This window comes from Exophiala bonariae (assembly GCF_035927105.1).
Source record: "Exophiala bonariae strain CCFEE 5792 chromosome Unknown scaffold_21, whole genome shotgun sequence".
NCBI lineage: Eukaryota > Fungi > Ascomycota > Eurotiomycetes > Chaetothyriales > Herpotrichiellaceae > Exophiala > Exophiala bonariae.
In genome coordinates, this window is record NW_027042496.1 from 198,426 (window position 1) to 219,861 (window position 21,436).

The following is a 21,436-nucleotide window of genomic DNA, read 5'->3' on the forward strand; positions in this document are numbered from 1 at the left end:
TATACCAGCTTTCGTTCCGTTTTGTTCCCTCGCAACGCAGTTTCTTCTGTTATTGAATTGTATACCCTCCGTCCACTACCATCGCCGCTCCATACATGAAACTGCTCAATGGACTCGCCATGTATACGATGCTATCCCCAATTTCTTCCATCAACGCAAGCCTCTTGACCGGAGTCCTCTCGATCTCACCCTGCATCCCGACTCCTGCATTTTCCAGTAATGGAGTGGCTACGTACCTGGTTCTGTCAGTAACGCTATGGCTCTATAGATCATGAGATGGATCCAACGTACCCAGGACACATAGCATTTATCCTGATACCTTCTCTACAATATGTAATGGCATCTGCTTTAGTCATGCCCACAACGCCATGTTTCGTCGCGGTATAGCTGACATTTCCAACGGCGGCGTTAGTTGCTATCTTGCCGTACATGGACGCAACATTAATGATGATTCCTCGATTTAGTCGCGGATTGCTGTGAGGCATCTGTCAGCCACCTGTTTGCTTGCCTGCTTGTCCATCTTGCTTCACGTACTTTGCCTCAAGCGGTTCCTGGTGCAGCATTGCTCTAATCTCCGCTCTTGAACACAGCCAAACTCCAGTCAAGTTGACGTCCACTGTTTTCTGCCATCCAGCGAGGTCTGACTCAGCAGACTTCCATGCCGCTCCAGCTATCCCAGCATTATTGACGGCATAGTCAATACGGTGGAGCTTCTTTACAGTGGTGGAAATTGAGTCTTCAACAGACTTCTCTGAAGCAGTATTGAGCTCTAGTGCTAACACTTCGAGCCCGGGGTAGGTGTTCTTGAGTTCTGTGGCCGTATCCTCCAGGGCCTTGATGTTCAAGTCACCCAGAGCTAGCTTTCGCACACCATGCTTTGCAAAACACTGAGCGGTCGCCTTGCCAATACCTGCATCGCTCAGTTAATCTGGTGAGTTGATGCTGATCAAGCTTGGTGCTTTGGCTCTGTCGCTTACCTGACGCAGCACCGGTGATGAATCCAACTCCCTTCAACAACGAAGGCATCACTCCGTTGATCACGAGTTACGACCAGCTAGAACTTGGATCAAGGCTGCTCAGTATTGATAATTTGGGTCTTGGTGCACAAACGGAAGAAATCAATTCAACACCTCTAAAGAAAACACGTGACTCGCTTCTAATGGGCCGTTTTTCACGAGTCCAATCTAGATACCTCGAGCATAGGATGGAAGATGCCGATTCAAGGAACTCCGGGCAGACTTTCGAATACGAGGCAGGCTAAAATGGACAAGGTCGTTGCGACCCAAAACCCCGGCCTTGCTGGCTACCGTTTTCCGGACTCCACATTTCCCCCGCACATCTCACGAAAAGGTGGAAAGGGGGGCCTCGTGGACAGGCCGGCGTCTAGTTAGCACCAGAGTTCTGGGTAACTAGGTTCATCCTGCAAGGCAGATTATGAAGATTACTAGTATAGAGCAGTAGTACTTATCAACCAGCTGTCTCGCATTCAAGCCAGGACGAGGTCGCTTTTTATACCCATCCCACCTCTTCTCTATGTTCCTTCTTACTCTTGGACTTTTCAAAGCCTAGCCGACGGTTTCACACACGGGCCAACAGAGATTACAGAATGGCGTCCCTCGACAAAGCTAAAGAAACTGCCACTGACACCCACGTCGAACGCTCGTCTAACAGCGACGTGATCCGACCCACCACCGAGCACCACGTCGCCATCCACAATGAGACCTTCGACATTGCCGAAACAGCACTCGGGACCAACCTCCCCAAGCATTATTACCGCTCCATTGGCTTCATCGGCACTGTTGTCGGCCTCTGCCTTGGCAATATCTCGAATTATGCCGGATGGGTCCTTCCAGCGAACTCTCTGCTAATCATCAACAATGATATTGGTCCCTCCGGTAACATCACCTGGGTTGCCCTTGCCTACACCCTTGGGTTATCGATCGGTTTCCTCGTCGTTGGTCGCTTCAGTGACATCTTTGGGAGACGGTGGTTCTTCGTTGGCGGCAACGGGCTAGGTTTGATTGGAGCCATCATCGGCGCGACCGCAAAGAGCGTCAACAGCTTGATTGGCGCCAACGTCCTCAACGGTCTTGCTGGTGCCGTGCAAATCACCTTTACCGTGGCCATATCCGAGCTCGTCCCAAACAAGCACCGACCCCTATGGGTTGCTGGCATCTTCTTCTCCTCCTTCCAATTTGCCTGCTTCGGTCCTGTTATCGCGCAAGCCTTCGTCACAGGAACGGCAGCATCCTGGCGATGGAGTTATTACATCAACATCATCGTTGCTGGTCTAGCAGTTGTTACTCTGTTCTTGTTTTACCATCCACCTACCTTCGACCATCTGCACGTGAACAGATCTAAGACTCAGCAAGTCAAGCGCCAGGATGTCGTGGGCTTCGTACTGTTCACAGGAGGATTGATCCTCTTTATCATGGGATTAAACTGGGGTGGTGCGATGTACCCGTGGAAATCCGGACATGTTATCGGCACCATTGTCGTCGGCTTCCTCGCGCTCGTTATCTTTGTCCTTTATGATGCGTACATACATGGTGGGGATCCTCTTCTGCCAATCCATCTATTCAAGTCAAGGGGATATCTTGCGATGGTGGTTACCGCCACAGTCGGGAGTTGCGTTTATTACTCAATGAATGTCCTCTGGCCACAACAGATTGCTTTCCTCTTCGGCGGGTCCAATGTCCACAAAGGTTGGCTTGCCTGCGTCGTCGGATCCGGTGCCCTGGTGGGTCAAGTCGTTGGTGGTGTGCTCTGCCAGTACATCATGAAGAGTCGATACATCCTCATCAGCAGTGCGGTGTCGCTACTCGCTTTCTCCGCTGCCATGGTCTCAATCAATCCTGGTCAAGAGTCGAAGGGCGTGGCATTGATGTTTATGGCCACTGTATCGGTTGGTGTGCTGGAGTCCTGCAGTCTTGCTCTGGCACCTCTGGCACTACCGACAGAAGATATCGGTGCTGCCCTTGGCGCACTGGGATCGATTCGGTCGGGTGGTGCATCTGTTGCGCTGGCGATTTACGTGACCATCTTAAACAACAAACTGGTTGCCTTTGTGCCACCAAGAGTCTCTGAGGCAGCGACTGCAGCGGGACTACCGGCAAGCAGTATTGCTGCATTGCTGACAGCGCTGACGACAGGTATGGGCCTAGAAGAGGTGCCGGGCATTAATACTCAGATTCTTGCGGCAGCGGCAGCAGCGCAGAGTGGTGCGGCGGCTGACGCTTTTAGGTATGCTCTTCCCCCTTCCCTCCTCACCTTTCATGTCGTGCGGTTGTCGTTGAGTTTTGTTAAAATGAAGTTGACGCTAATGTATTATTGCAGATATGTATGGTACGCTGTCATCGCCTTCGCCGTTCTAGCCGTCGCATGCTCGTGCCTCACAATCAATTACGGGCATCTGCTCACTGATGATGTGAGCCGAAAGATGCATGGCAAGACGGTGGGGGTTGTGGAGGGCCACGAGAAGAGGGTGGGTGAGAAAGAGGTCGTGTGAGAACTATGTTTATGAGGCTACCTTGGTAGGCATGAAGTTGGTTGGTAATTCTGTAGCGATCTGTATTGAAAGCAAAATAAAGCACACAGGAGTGTGAACATCTCTCTCTTTCTACCCTTGCGTAGCCGGTCTGAAAGGCTTCTATGCAAGCCAGTGTCTGAAATATAGGGACTAGAATATCTCTATATTGGCATTTAGGGAAGCTACCGTGGGATTAATAGTCCTAGAGAGTATGGTCTAGCTGTTGATGAGGTGCATGTAAGTTAGATTTACTAGGTAGACGTTAGAAAGTTAGGGGTAAGTAATGAGTTGCTGAACTAGCCATCCTAGGGTGTAATCGCTGATATAATATAAACAGAAATGTTAAGGAGCATACGCGGCCAACAATGGCACACTTCTTGAATGGAGACCGATTCTGAGGGCTCGTAGGGACATTGCCATTGATCCAAGTGACGATGTTGGTCCCAGGGTCAGGCTGGGTCTCTAGCTTGTCCAACTCTGCTTCAGTTATGAATCAGTCAAAACATCCTCAGCTCTATGTCTAGTCAAAGGAGCGCTTGAAATGATGAGCAAACAACTCATGGCGGTTGTAATGGCCGGCGTAGTCAAGGGCGTGATTTCCCTTGATGAGGCTATCCGTGTTGACTTCGGCATATAATAACCCCAGCTGACCGTGCTCAAATGATCCAGCAGGTATGGCAGACCCCGGACCAACAATGGTCGCTCTTCGCTTCTGCTGTGCCTTTCTTAGGAAATCACGGGTCGCATCGTTGACACTGTGCTTCTCCACCACGTCGTCACCGACGATAGCCACAGAGTTGATGGCATAGCACATCAATGAGTTCGCCAGACTGCAAGAGGCAGCTAGACGGCGCCTTGAAGTTCACTCCCTGGACAGAAAAGCCGCGACCAGATGCCACGTGCACGACTGGATAATGGAGGCTCAGCGGGTACTGCGCCTGTGGATTGCCATTCCCTCCACAGATGAGGCCGCTCAGTGCCACAGCACCGAAATCTGTTGTCAACGATGCCTTGCTGCTTTATTGAGAAACGCTGGTGTTGCTTGCACTGCTGCCAGCTTAGTCATTGCTTTGAGATCTGGTACATCAGACACCATATTTCTAATTGTTCATTAGTGTCTGTATAGATCGCTAGGGATAGGAGTTATTGCGCAGTTATCTGAAGGTTTAACACGGTAGTCGATAAAAGATATACGGTCGAGCTTAAAGCATGTCAAGTAATCGCTCAAAATGACATCCAAGGTTTCTAACTCCACCGTATTTTTAATCCACACGTGATGTCACTTCCGCTCTTGTTTTTTGGAAACTGCGCCGCCGGAATTTGAGTTAGAGGAATAATTATTGCCTTGGAGTAAAGTCTATTTTCGAATTCTAGCCTGGGAGATTCGAGTTTTCTCACGTCAACTACCCATAATACCCTTCCCTATCCCGATCCCTACCTCGCTTCTGGACTGGCTCTTGCATCGACTGCTGTGTTGACCAACATTGTCGACAATTCGTAAGAGTTGCAGAAATGAACGGCGCCAAATCCGGGCCTTCAGTGGCCGATCTGGCTGCAATGACCACAGAAGAGCGAATGGCTGGCATGGAACACTCAGAAGTTCGATATTTCACGAGGTAAAGGATACAACATGGCGCATTGAGAAGACCCGTGTCTGACTTTGCAACAGCTATGACCACCATGGTATCCACGAGGAAATGCTGGTGAGTTACCGCACGAGACAACGCCAAATCATGCTAATAGCGGTCACAGAAAGACGAAGTGCGGACTAGATCATACCGAGACTCCATCTATCAAAACAAACACCTGTTCAAAGATAAGGTCGTCCTTGATGTCGGCTGCGGTACTGGAATCCTCAGCATGTGAGTCCTCAAGTCTACTGAACGGCTGCAAAAAAAAAACATTCTCTGACCATATCAGGTTCGCCGCAAAGGCCGGTGCAAGACACGTCATCGGAGTCGACATGTCCAGCATCATCAACAAGGCCAAAGAGATCGTCGAGGTCAATGGTCTGACGAGCAGAGTCACACTACTCCAAGGCAAGATGGAAGAGGTGGAATTACCAGCACAACATCTCAATGGCGGCAAGGTCGATATCATCATCTCTGAGTGGATGGGATATTTCCTCCTCTACGAGAGCATGCTTGACACTGTACTGTATGCCCGTGACAAGTATCTGGTTCCTGGAGGGAAAATCTTTCCTGACAAGGCTACGATCTACATGGCCGCAATTGAGGATGGAGAGTATAAGGAGGACAAGATTGGATGTGAGTTGAATGGAGAACAATGCTCAAGTATCTCGACTAACATGCTGCAGTCTGGGATAACGTATATGGTTTCGATTATTCACCCATGAAGGAGAGTGCTCTCACAGAACCATTGGTTGATACCGTGGAATTGAAGGCACTTGTCACAGACCCATGCCCAGTCTTCACCATCGACCTCAACACTGTCCAGGTGGCCGATCTGGCATTCTCAGAACCGTTCCAATTACGCGTACAGAGAAATGACTTCATCCATGCACTCATTGCCTGGTTCGATATTGATTTCACCGCATGTCACAAACCCATCCGATTCTCAACGGGTCCACACACAAAATACACTCACTGGAAACAAACCGTCTTCTATCTGCGAGAAGTCCTGACAGTCGAGGAAGGTGAACATGTTCGAGGCTTCCTCTCCAACAAGCCCAATGACAAGAACCGTCGCGATCTTGACATCAAAGTCAACTATGAATTAGCAACTGAAGACCATACCCGCACAGCTGCCGGGTCTTGCGAATACAGAATGTGTTAATTTGACATGACGACGTCGACAACTAGCACAGCATGCATTCATCTTGTTGGGGTTCTCATCCGGTATCATGCATAGGAAAGTGGTGGGCGCCTGTGACGAGTACATGGCATGATCCTTGTTTAGTCTGGAACATTTCAGTCTCCCGTCTCTCTACTTCCAGGCGTTTTTGGACATTGGCAGCATCATTGACGGAAGACTAAGTGAGGTTTCTCACACGTCTCCGTGGAGAATCTTTGCAACGATGGAAATGATCGTAATGAAAACAATCCGGGAAACGAAAACTCAAGCTCCTCGTTATTTTATGATAGATACCCCCAACGAGTTGAAGCAGATTTTTGATAAAATGGACAAATTTTCATGATGGACATTAAGGAGCTAGAGGAATTAGAGAAATCAAAGATTCAGGAACATGGCCATGCGGCCTAGCAGTCTAATAATGTTTACTTCTTGTATTACCGACCAACCGAGGAGATCAAGAAAGTAAGTCAGAACCAACACCATTAATTTCTAAGATTAGTTATCGCCTCCAGAGGGATGGTAGGGGTCTTTGGGCTACTAACTAGTATCCAAACGGTGCGTATCGCACCCAAGACTTCTTCTATCCGCCGAATCCCCATCAGGGTACCGAGTTGCCTCGGCATAAGTCCACCGATACTAGGTTGGATGAGGTGATTCCCCGCAGAAAGGGAAATGTTGTTGGAGGTGTTACGAGTGAGCTGACTCTTTCTTTTCTCTACCCATACCTCCGTAAGATACCCCATAAACATACGCATCTCAACAGTTACAGAGGTGTCTTATACAAAAGAAATTGATCTACTATCAAAATGTCCGGCCCAGGAGTTGGTTTCGAGTTCCCTCGCTCAGACGTCTCATGGCTGAAGAGAGATGTCCTCCTGTTCGCCGTCAGTATCGGCGCGACAGCGAAGGATGAGTTGCATTTCATCTACGTAAGAGAATATCCTGGAGCATATGCTAGGTGAACCATAGTCATCTCCTAACAATGTTTCTACAGGAACTAGATCCCAAGTTCGCCGTCTTTCCCACCTACTCCATCCTCCTCCGTAAGTCCAAGTCTATGCGAGATAGCAGCCCAGCTCCTATCCCCAATCGTAGCTCAATCTCACTCATGCCCACTCCATATAGCATTCAAAAAGACCACACAAGAAGTGATCGACTTCTACGCCTCGCAGCGCAGCAACCCGATCCCGGGCGTGCCCAAATTCGACCCGACACGAGTCCTGGACGGGCAGCGATCGATCGAATTCCTCAAGCCACTGCCCACCTCGTCCGAGGGCCGGCAGTTCGAGCTGCGCGAGAAAGTCCTCGGCGTCTACGACAAGGGCAAGCCCGGCACGGTCGTCGAGCGCGAGACGCTCGTTGTCGATAAACAGTCTGGCGAGGTGTATACCCGCATGGTCGGCTCGGGCTTCTTCGTCGGCCAGGGCGGCTGGGGTGGCCCCAAGGGCCCTGCGACAGTCAATTACCCGCCGCCCAAGGGCAGAGAGGCCAGCCCCGATAAGGTGCATGAGATCCAATTGACGCCTGAGAGTGCCCATTTGTACAGGTAAGCCCATCCCATATATCAACCATCACCATGCACGACGAGTGCAGTGAGGGAATTCAGATACTCCCACCCCATCAAAGACCGAGCTAGATGATCACTAACCGGGAAATAAACAGACTAAACGGCGACTACAATCCACTGCACGCAACGCCCGAACCGGGCCAGAAGATGGGCTTCGGCGGCGCGATCATGCACGGCTTGTTCAGCTGGAACGCGTCGGCGTTCGCGCTGCTCAAGGAGCTGGGCGGCAGCGACCCGGCCAACATCAAGGACTTCCAGGCGCGGTTCGCCGCCCCCGTCAAGCCCGGCGTCAAGCTCGTCGTCAAGATCTGGCGGACCGGAGAGGTCAAGGATGGCTTTGAGGAGATTCGCTTCGTCACTGAGGTCAATGGGAAGGTCGTCCTCAGTAATGGCCGAGCGTCGATACGTGTCGTTGACGGCAAGAGTAAATTGTAGGTTGTGTACTTGGCTCAGGCAGGCATTAGATTGGCGGTCGAGGCTCCTGTAGCCTGGGGCGTCATATCTTGCTTATGCGTGGATAAAGTCATCAGATTTCAATCCATAGCCCTATATAAGTGTAACGTGCATGAAACAATATAAAAACTTGACGGACTAGCCTGGGTAACAAAAGTAGCCTTCGTATCTATCTTGCGTGGGAGAGTCCCGATATTCGCTCTCCTGCAGGGCATATAACATCGTGGCTACTCCCAGAACTGATCAATTATGGATGGCCCATGTTGGAGTAGGCAAAGTAGACAACTTAGCACAACTATCAAGACTGGATCGGAAGAAAGTGAGAGCCTCGGACGCTCGGTTCAGGTTGAGCTGTACTGCGAAAATTTCTATTCGTCGTTCACTAGAGGCTTTGCCTCGTACTCGGAGAGTACATTCAACAATCTGCGATGCTTTTCAAGCAACACTTCCCCCACTGAGCAACATGGTCAATTTCAATTGAATATAATAACCCCTGAACCCTTCATCATACTCCCAACTAAGCAGTCTTCTCCTGCTGTTCGGATCCCTTGACAACCTCGACCTGAGTACTATTCCCGGCTCCCACAGCCTTCTCCTCCATGATTCGTTCTCGAGCGATAAGCTCACTGCTTTCGGCATCTCTCTGTCCATAGCGACCAATCTTGTACCACGGCAATGTGAACAAGGCATCCATGCTCTCGAGGCTACGGCCGCTGGTCTCCGGGATGAAGAACCAAGCCCAACAGCCGCCGAGGATGGTAATGACCGTGAAGAACCAGAATGTGCCGTTGGGAGACATGCCGCCTGATGAAGTAGGCAGCAGCATACTTGGGACAGCGCGAGAGTTGCCGTATTGGTTGACTGGAGAGATAGTGTTGGTTAGTAAATGTGATTTCATATGCTATCTAGCTGAGCGAAGCATGACAAAACATACCGAAATGGAAGCACATAACCAAAGATGAGCTGATGGCGCGAATGCGCAGTGGGTAGATCTCTGAGTTGAGGAGGTACTCTGTAACAATTAGTGTTCGTATAATCATAGTAGGCGGTTGGTACTAACGAATTGAGTTCCAGCCCATAGCCCAGCTGGTGATGAGTTAGCATGCTGCTTATACGAGGAGAGAAGGTAGACATACCCAAAGCCCGAAAAATATATCATAACAATAGCGCCCGTGGACGCGGCCTTTTGTGATTTTGTGAATACAGTGTCTTCATCGATGTTGGGCACCGCGGTCAAGAAAGCTGCGACATAGCACATAGACAGAGCCTGGAGAGCGATACCGATCGACAAAGCTCGTTTTCTACCGATGACATCGACGAGGAAGAGCGCGCACATGATAGCAGCCACGAATTTCACGACACCGAAAATAGCGGTTGCGAAAAGCCTAAAGTTTTTGGTTAGCAGATGTAAAGCGAGGAATTTTGTGTGTTTTGTCGGCAGGAACAACACTTGTCAAGATGGGGGAATAAACTGACTTTTCGTTCTGTCCCTTGGTTCCAAGCAGAGCAAACATATCGGGAGCATAGATGGTGATACTTTGAGCTCCTGACCATTGACTGAGCAATTGCGTCCCAAGACCCAGGTAGATACGGTAAAAATTGTTGGGCATGAAGAACATCTCCCGAACATAACCCCATGCGCCTTGGCCCATAGTCGCTTCTTGCTCTTCAGCAAGTTGGTGCTTGATGCCGTTGATCTCGGCGACCACGTAATCATCATCGGCAGGAAGACCTCGAACACGGGCAAGATTCGCAACGGCATGTTCGACGTTGCCCTTCTTGATGAGGAAGCGAGGAGACTCGTAGTTGAAGAAGGACAAGACGAAGATGATTCCAGCAAACATCAGATGCAGAGATGTAGGAACGACCCAGGAATTGTAGGTGTTCTTGTTGATGTGCAGACTGCTGCCCCATGATGCAAAATATGCTAGCTGTAATTCGGGTAAGCGAGATGATCAAAAACGCCCATTCAAGATACATACCATAATCCCGATGTAGACGGATCCTGCAAAGACGCAAGTGCAAAGACCTCGGACAGCCTTGGGAGCGATTTCGGAAATGTAGACTGGAGCGATCACAGTCGTTTGTCCTAATTGAGGTAAGTATTGCATACCTTTTCCTGGGGATGGGTTACGCACCAATTCCAAGACCAGCAATGAATCGGCCGGCATAGACTTGACCCAGGCGGCCATTATTTGTCAAGAAAATCACAATACCAAGAATCCACAGCGCACACAGTTGTCGAGTTGCCCACAGACGACCAATGCGATCCGCAAGGACGAACGCAAGAAGGGCACCACCAACGCTGCCAATCTGAACCATAGCTGAAACGTTTCCCTTGACATTTGCAAGTTCTTCTTTGTCCAACTCGTTGAAATGCAAAAGCTTTTGGAAGTGAACCGTATTGAATGTACCTAAATCAACCTCAGCCCTTGCCTGATTGATAGTCATGCACGTGAATAATTACCGCTGATCAAACCCTCGTCAACTCCTCGAGCAGCTCCCATGATTCCGAAGGAGAAGACGGCAAACCATAATCGCCAGTTCAGGACTTCTTTGGGCTCATCCTCAAGGCTTCGACCCAGTCGAAAAATATTGAGCGGCTTTCCACCACCACCACCCATGATGGATCAGTAATAAGAGGAGAGGTGAGAGTGGATATTCTGTCGGTCTCAAATTCCCAAGCCTGTCTCAATCTTAAAGAGCCGGAGTTTGCAAGTAAAATCCCTTGATTGATGGGCGATTTCCAAAGACTGGGGGATCAGGCTACGCTTAAGTATTCAAACGTGGAGATGGGGAATACCGGAGTGTGCTCGGGTCCAACTGTCCCCAGAAGCATAGTCGATATCATCGAAACGAGCTCTGTAGTAAAGCTGATCGGAGCATTCACGCCAGGATCATCACGCTGAGGCAAGAGGAGCGACTGTCTGGAGCCAATCCATGCTGGTCGACATCACTCGCCAAGGACGACTTTCAATTGTACTACTACACAAGGTTAATGAAGCAATGCTGGGCGGCCAGGATTAAATCGCAAGCGGCGTGCAAGGCGGAGATGGTGTTACCAACAAGACTACACAACGGCCTTCAGTTGCCGTTAGTCGGGATGTTTGGCCTACCAGAAGGGTTCGGGAAGGACGAAGAAAAGAGGACAACCAGCTCGAATGTAACAGTAGGCTGAGGTCGCCTGACGACATTGCAACCAAGAGAGGAGAATTCATGCAGATCCGGCTCACTGCCAAGCGACGCCACGCATTTGCTTGAAGTGCTTGAGGGATGCTGGGCCGACTTGGAAAGCTTGCCCCGTGTTTCTGGGGGCTATGATATGGAGTACACCTCCGCTCGTGCAGCATGTCAAAAACCGAGTGGCACTCCAGATCCCAAGGTCTGCGCCCCCTTCCCGTATATTCCCTGTGGTATTTCCTGAATTCTCCGTAGCCGTAGAGGATACATCGTGACGATTTCATTGTGGACAAAGAGCTGTAAGAATTCAAGACCTAGGGGGCACAAATAAATCGATATGGCACTGATACGGTCGTGGTTGCCACCCGTTGCTTTACTACATTTCATGCATGGCTTTAAGTTGTGAGCTTTAAGTGGTGATAAATAGGCGCACTTCAAGTTTCCAGCAAAAGGACTCAGTACTTTCCAAGTGTTGCCAGGACGAAGTTTTCGCCTACTACCAAAACGACCTACTCGTGGTCTCCTCTACGCATTGCGACTAAGTTCCCCTTCAGGACTTAGTCTGGTCGCTATGTCTTGTCTCCCGCTCTGGTCATTGCACTTTCATGTGCCACTCTTCGGTCCTTGCGGTCCTGACAAGGCTATGTTTGCATAGCCTAAGGACTCATTTAAAGTAGGCCTCCCGGCGTGATGAAACGCCCTGCATGGTGAAACATGCACCCGGTACCACGCCCTCTATGTTACATACAACTCAATCAATTATCTATTCATCCATGTACAGTACAATATGACGAAGACTAATGGAGTATACGACGGCAATACAGATCAAGGCAAGTTGCAGGGAATTTTCCCGCCGACTATGGCGAAGGAGAATCATCAGACCGGTGCTGATACGATGGAATCCTGTTTGACCTGTGTGTTTAGCTCTGCATACAACACGAGCTTTGCCAGGGCCACCATTTGACTCCGCCTTCACAACACGAAAAATTGAGTTAGCTTCTGGACCGAGTCAAGGAAGGAGCATTCAGACTTAGACTTATATTTACGCTGATGGCCCTCACAAGTTTCTGACCAATTATGTTCAGATGAAGCGGCACAAGAGATCAGTTTTCCACGGTTATTGCGATCAGAACTCAATGCTTTTCAAGATGGCAACTAAGGTAAGCAGCCGGTCTTGCATAGCCTCTACAAGCTCTCGCAATGCTTCAGAAGCGTAGACTGAGAGACCATCACCAACTGACACGAGCTACGATCCTGGCTCAGCCGTCCGTACCATCAGCCTCAATCCGTACCAGTGAGTTCTGGCACTTCAGTCTCTTCATGGACGATACGAGCTTAGTGAACGAGTTTAATGCTTTGCCTGTTGCTTATCTACCACCCTCAAACTAAGTACAACAGCTCATGCTCTCCTCCTCAGCTCTTCTACCCACAGTAGAATCTGTACTTACCTCGAGCCTCCGATCTGATCAGACTATTCTCGTCCCGCTCTTACTTTCACACAACCATAATGGCCTACTCAAGCAACCGAGCTAGCATCCAGCGCAAGCCCGTACCTGACCAACCCTCCCAATTCCCAGCAAAGCCAGCAAAGCCAACAATGCCAGAACCCGTACACTACAGCGCTACCAACAACATGTCCATGTTGGAAACGCTTCAAGCACGCAGCCATATGCAAAATTCAACCAACAGAATCAACACCGATGACCCAGCCTTCACCGCTCCGACCCCCGAATCTCAACCCCCAACCGCCACCCACAACGTCACCAACATCCTCACCTCCATCTCCGCCACCGCAGGCGACCACCAACGCGTAACCTTCCGCTCCGACTCCCCCTACTCTATCCCCAGCGCACCGCCCCAAGCTCTCCTCCGCCGCAGCGTTCCCCCGGACATGTTCACGCGCGACATGTCGCACTTCAACTACCTCTACGAAACAATGAAAAGCAAAGACAACACCGAAACGATACTGGGGATGCTGACGTGCTGGATCTCGCTCTGTGTACTTGGCTCGGCGATTGATGTGTATAATAAGCAGATGAGGGATTATGTAGCGGGCATGAATGGAAGGTATAATGTGTATGGGGTTACGTGGGCATTTGAGTTCATACCGTTCGGGGGGGCATTTGTTAGTTATGAGACTTGAAACTGAGAAAGGTGTTTTGAAGGTTTGATTGAAGCGGTCCTTGATTTCGGAGGACAAGGATGAGGTTAGCTGAATTAATTACATTTACTGTTAGATTTAATGACTGTGTGCTCATGAAGACGTAGGAAGTGCGCGCATGAGTCATGAGTAACGGATCATGAGGACGAACACCACGGAATAAAAGGGACCCAGCTCGACTCGACGGCTGAGGTTAATAGTCATCTGTATCGTAAATGTAATCACTCTTCAAAGTTGTTCGCGCAGAGAATGATGCAGGTAGTAGTGCGTGACGCACGACGACTGCATCAGGGCGATGGAGGTGAAGAGGAAATCAGGTTGATGGACAGGTACTTGTCGTCTCCTCCATGAAAGACCTGTCAACACGTCGAAAAACACCCTCTGAACCTCACGAAACTCCCAACATGCAGCCCCAGTACGCGGAAAAGAAGTGGCACCCCTTTTATGTACGCCCACAATGGAGAACGGAGTAATCCCTCGTTCTCCAACCCGACCGATGTTTACTGTATCAGAGTTTGAAGTAGACGCGAGGAAGAGGGGAAATCAGGAAGAGACACATAACCAACACGATATCACTATAGTTAACTACAGTATAGAATATATCTTTACGTACATTTATGTCTCTAATGAACGACGCGTCGAAGCCCCAAAAATTATCCTCCGTGCCTCACGAAATGCCCAACAAACAGCCTTAATACGCGAAAAGAGAGCGGGGCCTCTTTTATGTACGCCCCTAGATCGAAGATGGACTTTGGCACTCCGTTTTCCTACCCAACCACAGTTTACGGTATCGGAGATTAAAGAGTACACAGCGAAGAGGTAGAGTTAAAGAGAAGGAGATAGTCTACCTTATAGAATATTATATCCGACAGAAGAATCTATATCTTAAGAAATTACTACATCGAGTTACACTATTACTGACTCAGTATTCCGTCGCGGTGTGGAATACTTGCACTCAATACAAGTGCCACTTGAGAGATTCAAGGTAGCATTGGACTTGGCAGCCCTTCTAAGCAAACTTGATCCCACCGTGTCGACTGTTGTTGGGGTGATCGGTAGTGTAACGGCGGTGCGTCGGTTTTTACAATGCGTTGGGTTTGGGAGACCAAATGTCGGCTTTAATTGACCACTACGAGATCAGATTGCCATAAGCTTTGCGTCTGCAGACATACAATTCGCGAAACAGATTGGAGAAATGCTGGAACATATTTCACATATTGATGATTGTGATACACTCGGCCGAAAAACAGACAAAAGGGACATCCACAAGGTGATTAACCTCACATCTCCTGATCATACTGTCTCTTAACAAATCACAGGCACTCGTGTCGGGTTATCAGAAAATTCTAGAATTCTAGGCGGCGCATGAGATTCTTACGAGGAAAGGAGTCAAACTAGTGATGGTGAGGGTATTGGAGAACGGGCGTTTGCCAAACATTGTTCAAGATTTCCTACGACATGCTGAGATGCTACGAAAAATCATAGAAAAAGCAACTTGGGAGATTGTCGATGATATCAAGTTGATGCTCTATGACAGCGATAGTAAGGTTTTAATACCACCTGTTTGGACACGTGTGCCGCAACGTAACCTCTTCTCCGACCGAATTCACAGTCTCCTGCGTCATAACACTCTTGCGGACCAATGTTTGCAAATATCCATAGGCACCGGTGACGAGCTCGCAGACCCACTGGTTGATCCTGCTAGATATAATTCGTTGATACTCATTATCCACCGGAGTAATCAACGGCCGGATGCTTGGGTCGTTAAGGTTCGGATGGTCTCTGCCAATGTGAATGATGATCCTGTCCCCTCATCATTTGAGACACCTTGTATTCGACCATCAATAGCGTGTGCCACTTCACCATGAAGGGCGTCTCTCATCTAGCCTAGAATGGCGTGCTCTGAGATAGTATGTTTAGCATCAGCTTGAGCCGAAGCTTGCCGAACAGCGGTCACCTCGCGTTGTATTTGAGCGATGTTGGCAGCCATCGCCTCGGATATGGTTTGGTCGATACGACGCTAGATGAAAGGAGCAATATAGCCAATCAAGGAGAAGATCTGTGAGCCCATGCCTACCGAAACCCACGATGTCCAACGAAAGCTCAAACGGATCGCCAATAAGCGTATGTGCGTGTGGTCCCGAATGGCCAGTGGCATGAGTTCTAGTTAACCTGGGCTTATTTAGAGTAGACAAAATTCTTCTAAATGGCGGAGAAGATCTATTTTCTCCTTGTGCTCCCACAAAAAAATCGGTCAGGAGCTTTGTGGTGTAGTCAAAAAAAGCTGTGAATCTAATCTTGGAACTAGAATTTTCGTTGGACCATTTCACTTAGGACAATCCAGTCTCGCTAATGTTGGTACGGACACACGTGTTAGTGCCGGCAGTTGCCACGATTTCAAGGTCCGTCAAGCCAGCAATGATGTGGCAAAATAAAAGATCCACTATTGCCCGTTAGCCTACGAAGCAACCTGGAATCGAATGCACCCTTTGGCAAGAATTGACTGTAGTCTCTCCAACCGTGAAATCAGTGGCTGATATGGACTACCTCCACTTCAGGCCGTTGCCTTCAAAGTCAAAACCTATTCCCAAACCCTTCTACGAGATATGCCAAGCAGTACGACACAGGTCTCGTAGGATAACAGTTCTTCAACCCAAGTTTCAACACGTGTAATTGGTCTTATAGGACGCTGAGTGTTGGACCCTGTTCTAGTCGTATAACTTTCACAAATACTCTCGTGCCTATGCTCCCACTATCCAGCCTCGGTTCCTCACCTCATTCTGAGAACATGGACTTCTCTTTTGGCGACTGTTGCTTGTTCTGCGACCGTCAGCAAGTGGCTTTGCATTCTACTCCTCAATATGTCGTACCAAACAAGTTATTTATGTTACTCCAGTAGATCTGACAACATCCGTGTCATTATTAGAGGACGTGGGCACTTTCTTAATGTTCTGTTCCAGTTGGTCCATTGCGAATCTGAGACAAGTAAAGATTTGCCCTCATACTCGACGCAACATCTCGACTCATCGTTATAGCGTTCCTCAGGTATGTGCTGCTGACTTGGAAATACGAAACTAGAACTCGTTATAGCTATGATAGTAACCCTAATTGATCTATCTATGTTGAAATGATGCGTTAAAGTAATCGACAATCGATATTTTTGATAGATTTTGTTCTAAAATACTAACATCGATCTTAGAAGTTCGGTACTCGGAATGACTGTTTCCACCATTACGAACTCCTTCAGTATTTCCAAGTTCTAGGTGTAAATCAGAGGGCATCTCATGTTGGGAAATTGAACCCTCATGGCCAATGGTTCGTTGACGCTACTTCCATGACATACGTTCTACCACACATGCAACAACGAAGGCAATACCCGCGGTGACATAGACAATCGTGTTGTCGTCGGCCAGGAGACATTCCCTAAAGGCATTCGTTATGGAGTTGACAGAGCATCGCTCACAGAATCGCGTCTGCCATACCCCCGTATATCAGGATCCTACTGAGCATGGCATGTCCATAGGTGATTGCACTTCGTTTGTGGAGTTTTTTCACGTTGACATGATGCCAGATGCCACCGATCATCTGCATCACTGGCAGTGCAACAATGCAGAACCCAAGAATCCGGTGCGTTGCATCGAAGTCAGTGTACTCGATGCCAATGATACTGAGCACGATGGCAAGAGCAAGTCCAACGAGAGAGGCTGCTAATGCTACAAGGTGTATAATCCAATTGTTCGTAAAAACGAGCATCCACCGATCCCGCAGACTAATCGTACCGAGAGGGAGACGACGATAAAGGCGACCCAAGGACAAGGGCGTAAAGCACGACAAAGGCCTTATATGATCTACCCTGAAGTGTTACTGCAATACTAAAGGTTTTAGTAAGAGTGAGGCTGGTGCTGGATGTCTGTACTGCTTTGCGCATATCTGTGAAGAAAATTCCTTGATGAATGTCAGTTTCTAGTGTCAGACTTATGGCACAAAACCTTAGCGTATGATGAATGCTGTCCGATACCATGCGCGCTGCTATATGTTCTTCTCTTTCATTTTCAGAGCCAGAAGGAATAGCTCAATGTGCGAGGTCCACTGGGGCAGATCCATGATTATTTTGAGTCGCTCGTATCGATATTTGAGAATGGTGACGAAGCTGATACTGCCCATTGAATGTCAGCTAGCATACAGTTACCTTGGACGTGTAAAGTCAAGATCTTGATGGATACGAGGACGGGCTCAGGCTCATCCTGACTTGTGGAAGATCTCGTGGTGACATGAACTTTAAAAAAGGGAGTTGGCACATTAACTTGTGTTGAATGTGATTCCATACCAGCATTCCATACCAGCATAAGAGGCCGAAGGTTGAATAAGAATTATAGACGAGCCATTTATTTCGTCACCGGTCCTAATGGCAGCCCATTGCTATGCTGTCAAATGCTTCGATGTGCAGGTGTATGACGGTATCGTTTCCAACCGTGCTAGTTGCGAGTGCAACACAAAGTTGATCAGATGGTTGATAGAATGGGGCTTGACTGGCGAGACTGTAGCTATCATTGGGATACTGGTTGTCACATGTCATTAGCCTAGGGCCTTGGCACAATGTAGATTATCCCCTCTGCAGGTTGTTTACAACAACAAACTAGCCACATCAATCAATGAATCACACTGCATTACTCTACAAGTACCGGTGAGCCTTGTGCAAGTGATTGTTGAGCTGAACTACCTACAAGATCTGGTCAATAAGGCCTCCGCCATCTCGAAACACAGCGTATGTTGTGAACATGACTGAAACAAGTGACCGAAGCCATTCATTCTGGAAATTCTGTCACATTAACTACTAATTGCCCGATCAAGCCAAGATTTTGCCTACTAGGATTATATTGGTTTTCCACTAGTAGGCTGTTTGCAAGCCACCGCCCTCTCGACTTGCCGTGGTGGCTGAGCACTGATTGCGTACCAACTCGCGCTAGTGGAGAGTCCTCCATCAAATTGCTTGACGAAAGCTTGCCAATGCCAGCGTCCTATCATTATCATTATTATTATTATTATGCTTCCGGTAATTGGCTGGACAAAGTCACCAAGGATTTGCTTCGCGTTTGTGAGTATCACACCATTTGAGCAGGGGTAACCGTAACGAGCGTTAGTTCCTTTGTTACCTTCCTGTTAGGGTGGAAGAAGTACGTCATGTTCTACGTTTCTCGATCTACAGGTTGAGGCGGGAGGGATGGATGTTTGGGAACTAGGTCGTAGCCTGAACGACTTCTTACACTCGTCAACCTTTGAGATGTTCAATGCCGTATGGTGAACAGAAAGGAGCTTATACATACTGCCCCGGATGAAGGAAGAAATCTGAAATCGAACCAGCGGTATAGCGGAGTAAGACACTTATTCCGTTTGAGTACCAAATAACTCCGGCACTCTTTACTGATGAATCAAAGCTCTGGACAACAATAATCGATATATGGCCTTCCACTGCCGTAATTTAAAGACATTGTCAAAGGCAGCCCGTTCAGAGTATGCCAGATTGTCGCTGGCTCCACTTATCCCCGTCGACTTCGTTCCCTTCTCCAATCAGTCTGTGTTGCCCCGTACAGGTCATCTACACTGAGGAAGTCTGCGCCTTCCCTCATCAAAATATGCCATATGTGATTCCGAAGTCCAAGTGGCCACTGTGGAATACCCCAATAGCGCACCTTCAAACCCCGCCGATGTGCTCCTTGAATCTGACTCCGGATGAGCTGAAGCTGATCCTGGCTTAACCGGGAACCCCAAATACGGCCGATGGACCTTGTAAAGCTTACAGAAGCGTAATAACTGTTGGATTTGTTGTAAAGGAGATTGCCCTGGTCGGTTACAGGCCAAATCCTCCCCCTAACATGTCTCCTGTCCCCTTTCTTCTCCTCACACGTTGCTGCTCCTGGGTTCGACCCAGGCTCAGGGCTAGGACCGTCAGGTTTAGGAAGCCCTTTTTTGCAAGCTCTCGAAGGATCTTGAGCGCGGTTGGGATTCGGCCACAGCACCGAATCATCCGCCAGCTCGACCAAGGGTGCATCGAAGAAAACATCTCTGTAAGTTTCGTTTGCTGTCAACCACTCAAACGGCGCGTCCCCAGTCCCGACCACCGTTATTGGTCTTTCCACTATATCGACACCGTTGAAATAGGTAAGGTAACCTTTATCTCGAAGTGGTGATAGTTGTGATTGCAGTTCCCACCAGATATCTGGGCCATGGGACTTAAAGTCGATGAGAAGTACAAGGGTCTGCGTCGGATTTGTATCGAAAACGCCGTTGAGAGGGAATTTCTCATTCGGATCTGAAGGATATTCTCCATCAGAATAAAAAGGAGACACCGGATTCTGCATCTCTAGTAGCCTTAAAAGGGGATCGATATACAAATTTCGTAAGGTACGCGTCGAGGTCAACGTCAATCTTCTGTGCCCGACGTATAGCTCACCACCAACAAGCCATACATCGACCTCGACACTGCTACAACCAGAATCGATTGCTGATTGCAGTGGAACTTTTCTCCAGTAGTCATTGTGAGAATGGCAGTGAATTGGTCGTTTATCTGCCGTAGCATCGGTGGGCCAGTGCCTATACTCTTCCGCGATTTTGCCTTGAGCACTATAATTTATGGTCCGTTCAAACCTGTCGGGAGCACGTACAGCCAGGAAGTCCAGAACATGGTCCAAGGCGCAAAAAAATCCACTGCGACATCGATTAGTTTAGCCTTTTATCATGTCAAACGGAGTCCAGACATAAAGGTAAAAGTCCCAATCACAAGGCAAAGTATGTGACGGAATGCTCTCGACATTCTCAAGGGAGGGACTGGGTATCCCCAACCATGGGGGCCACTGACATGGACCAGCATAGGCGCGTTGGAATTATAGAAATGCTTCTGGAAATAAATGTGACACTGTTTCCTCCAGACGGAGACTGGCAGGGTATCGAAGAACACAATGTAGTCTGCAATTATTCACCATATGTCTACAGCCACTTGCTAACATTTGGTAGCAGAGGAGCACGCTCGATTTAAGCCATCCGAAACCAAAGGGTCGCTGGTAGGATTACGCGTTCAATGGCTGACAGATTCCTCGCCAATGAAAAGCGACTCCCCGCTATCATTCATTGGGTCCGATATATCATCATTTACGAGCTAGGAAAAGTAAAATCACCCTAGTGTGTCAATGAAGGTCATGTATGCTGCAGTATGGGGCTTCCCACTATGGATTATATTTTCAGTTCCTCAGGAAAGAGGGCATTTCAAGGAACTCTGTGAAAATGTTTGTGTTGGGACACACGGGGGTGGCCACTCCAAAGAGCGCTGGACGGAAAATCCCGTAGAATATCGACTTAAGGTTGCCTCGGACACTAACTAGCAGTACTCCAAAGGAATCAAGCAAGCCAAGCAAGCCAGACAAGGATTTGCCAATTCCAATGTCAAGGGCATTAGTGTCAAGACGCGTAGGCAGCTTTACCTTTTGTCAAGCATTCCGTGGAGTACCAAGCACGTCAGGATTCGCTCCTCCGCTTTCCTCTAATCTTTCGGATATCTGGATGAGGTCATTAGCCTAGATAGAAGCTTTGACCTGCAACCTATTTTACCCCCAAGAATCTAAATACGACCTGCCACCCACCCCATTTCAACCAACCTGAAGTATTGCCAAAGTTGTTACTGCCCACTCGTTCACAAATCAGCTGCCTTGCTGTTTTGTTCTTCGTCGTCCTCAGGAGA

At 48.6% G+C, this 21,436-nt stretch overlaps 8 protein-coding genes across 8 annotated transcripts; 4 read left to right on the forward strand and 4 right to left on the reverse strand.

Annotated features, from left to right (window-relative positions):
• Positions 1-49: 49 nt before the first annotated feature.
• Positions 50-1,026, reverse strand: LTR84_005639 (uncharacterized protein; the record flags this gene model as incomplete). The annotated part of the gene is made up of 4 exons (XM_064849204.1): positions 50-236; positions 292-474; positions 535-910; positions 978-1,026. The coding sequence occupies 4 exons, from the start codon at positions 1,024-1,026 to the stop codon at positions 50-52; spliced, it is 795 nt and encodes a 264-aa protein (XP_064703907.1).
• Positions 1,027-1,606: 580 nt separating this feature from the next.
• Positions 1,607-3,508, forward strand: LTR84_005640 (uncharacterized protein; the record flags this gene model as incomplete). Its single annotated transcript, XM_064849205.1, has 2 exons — positions 1,607-3,243; positions 3,337-3,508. The coding sequence occupies 2 exons, from the start codon at positions 1,607-1,609 to the stop codon at positions 3,506-3,508; spliced, it is 1,809 nt and encodes a 602-aa protein (XP_064703908.1).
• Positions 3,509-4,049: 541 nt separating this feature from the next.
• LTR84_005641 (uncharacterized protein) lies at positions 4,050-4,343 on the reverse strand (the record flags this gene model as incomplete). Its single annotated transcript, XM_064849206.1, has 1 exon — positions 4,050-4,343. One exon carries the CDS (start codon positions 4,341-4,343, stop codon positions 4,050-4,052), a length of 294 nt encoding a protein of 97 aa, XP_064703909.1.
• Positions 4,344-5,041: 698 nt separating this feature from the next.
• Positions 5,042-6,325, forward strand: RMT1 (type I protein arginine N-methyltransferase Rmt1; the record flags this gene model as incomplete). The annotated part of the gene is made up of 5 exons (XM_064849207.1): positions 5,042-5,145; positions 5,199-5,232; positions 5,282-5,391; positions 5,450-5,796; positions 5,847-6,325. The coding sequence occupies 5 exons, from the start codon at positions 5,042-5,044 to the stop codon at positions 6,323-6,325; spliced, it is 1,074 nt and encodes a 357-aa protein (XP_064703910.1).
• Positions 6,326-7,149: 824 nt separating this feature from the next.
• On the forward strand, positions 7,150-8,345 carry LTR84_005643 (uncharacterized protein; the record flags this gene model as incomplete). Its single annotated transcript, XM_064849208.1, has 4 exons — positions 7,150-7,272; positions 7,338-7,386; positions 7,469-7,889; positions 8,006-8,345. The coding sequence occupies 4 exons, from the start codon at positions 7,150-7,152 to the stop codon at positions 8,343-8,345; spliced, it is 933 nt and encodes a 310-aa protein (XP_064703911.1).
• Positions 8,346-8,880: 535 nt separating this feature from the next.
• On the reverse strand, positions 8,881-10,987 carry LTR84_005644 (uncharacterized protein; the record flags this gene model as incomplete). The annotated part of the gene is made up of 8 exons (XM_064849209.1): positions 8,881-9,224; positions 9,298-9,375; positions 9,424-9,449; positions 9,500-9,748; positions 9,840-10,294; positions 10,346-10,452; positions 10,502-10,777; positions 10,831-10,987. The coding sequence occupies 8 exons, from the start codon at positions 10,985-10,987 to the stop codon at positions 8,881-8,883; spliced, it is 1,692 nt and encodes a 563-aa protein (XP_064703912.1).
• Positions 10,988-13,050: 2,063 nt separating this feature from the next.
• LTR84_005645 (uncharacterized protein) lies at positions 13,051-13,686 on the forward strand (the record flags this gene model as incomplete). Its single annotated transcript, XM_064849210.1, has 1 exon — positions 13,051-13,686. One exon carries the CDS (start codon positions 13,051-13,053, stop codon positions 13,684-13,686), a length of 636 nt encoding a protein of 211 aa, XP_064703913.1.
• Positions 13,687-19,241: 5,555 nt separating this feature from the next.
• LTR84_005646 (uncharacterized protein) lies at positions 19,242-20,063 on the reverse strand (the record flags this gene model as incomplete). Its single annotated transcript, XM_064849211.1, has 1 exon — positions 19,242-20,063. One exon carries the CDS (start codon positions 20,061-20,063, stop codon positions 19,242-19,244), a length of 822 nt encoding a protein of 273 aa, XP_064703914.1.
• Between the last annotated feature and the right edge of the window lie 1,373 nt (positions 20,064-21,436).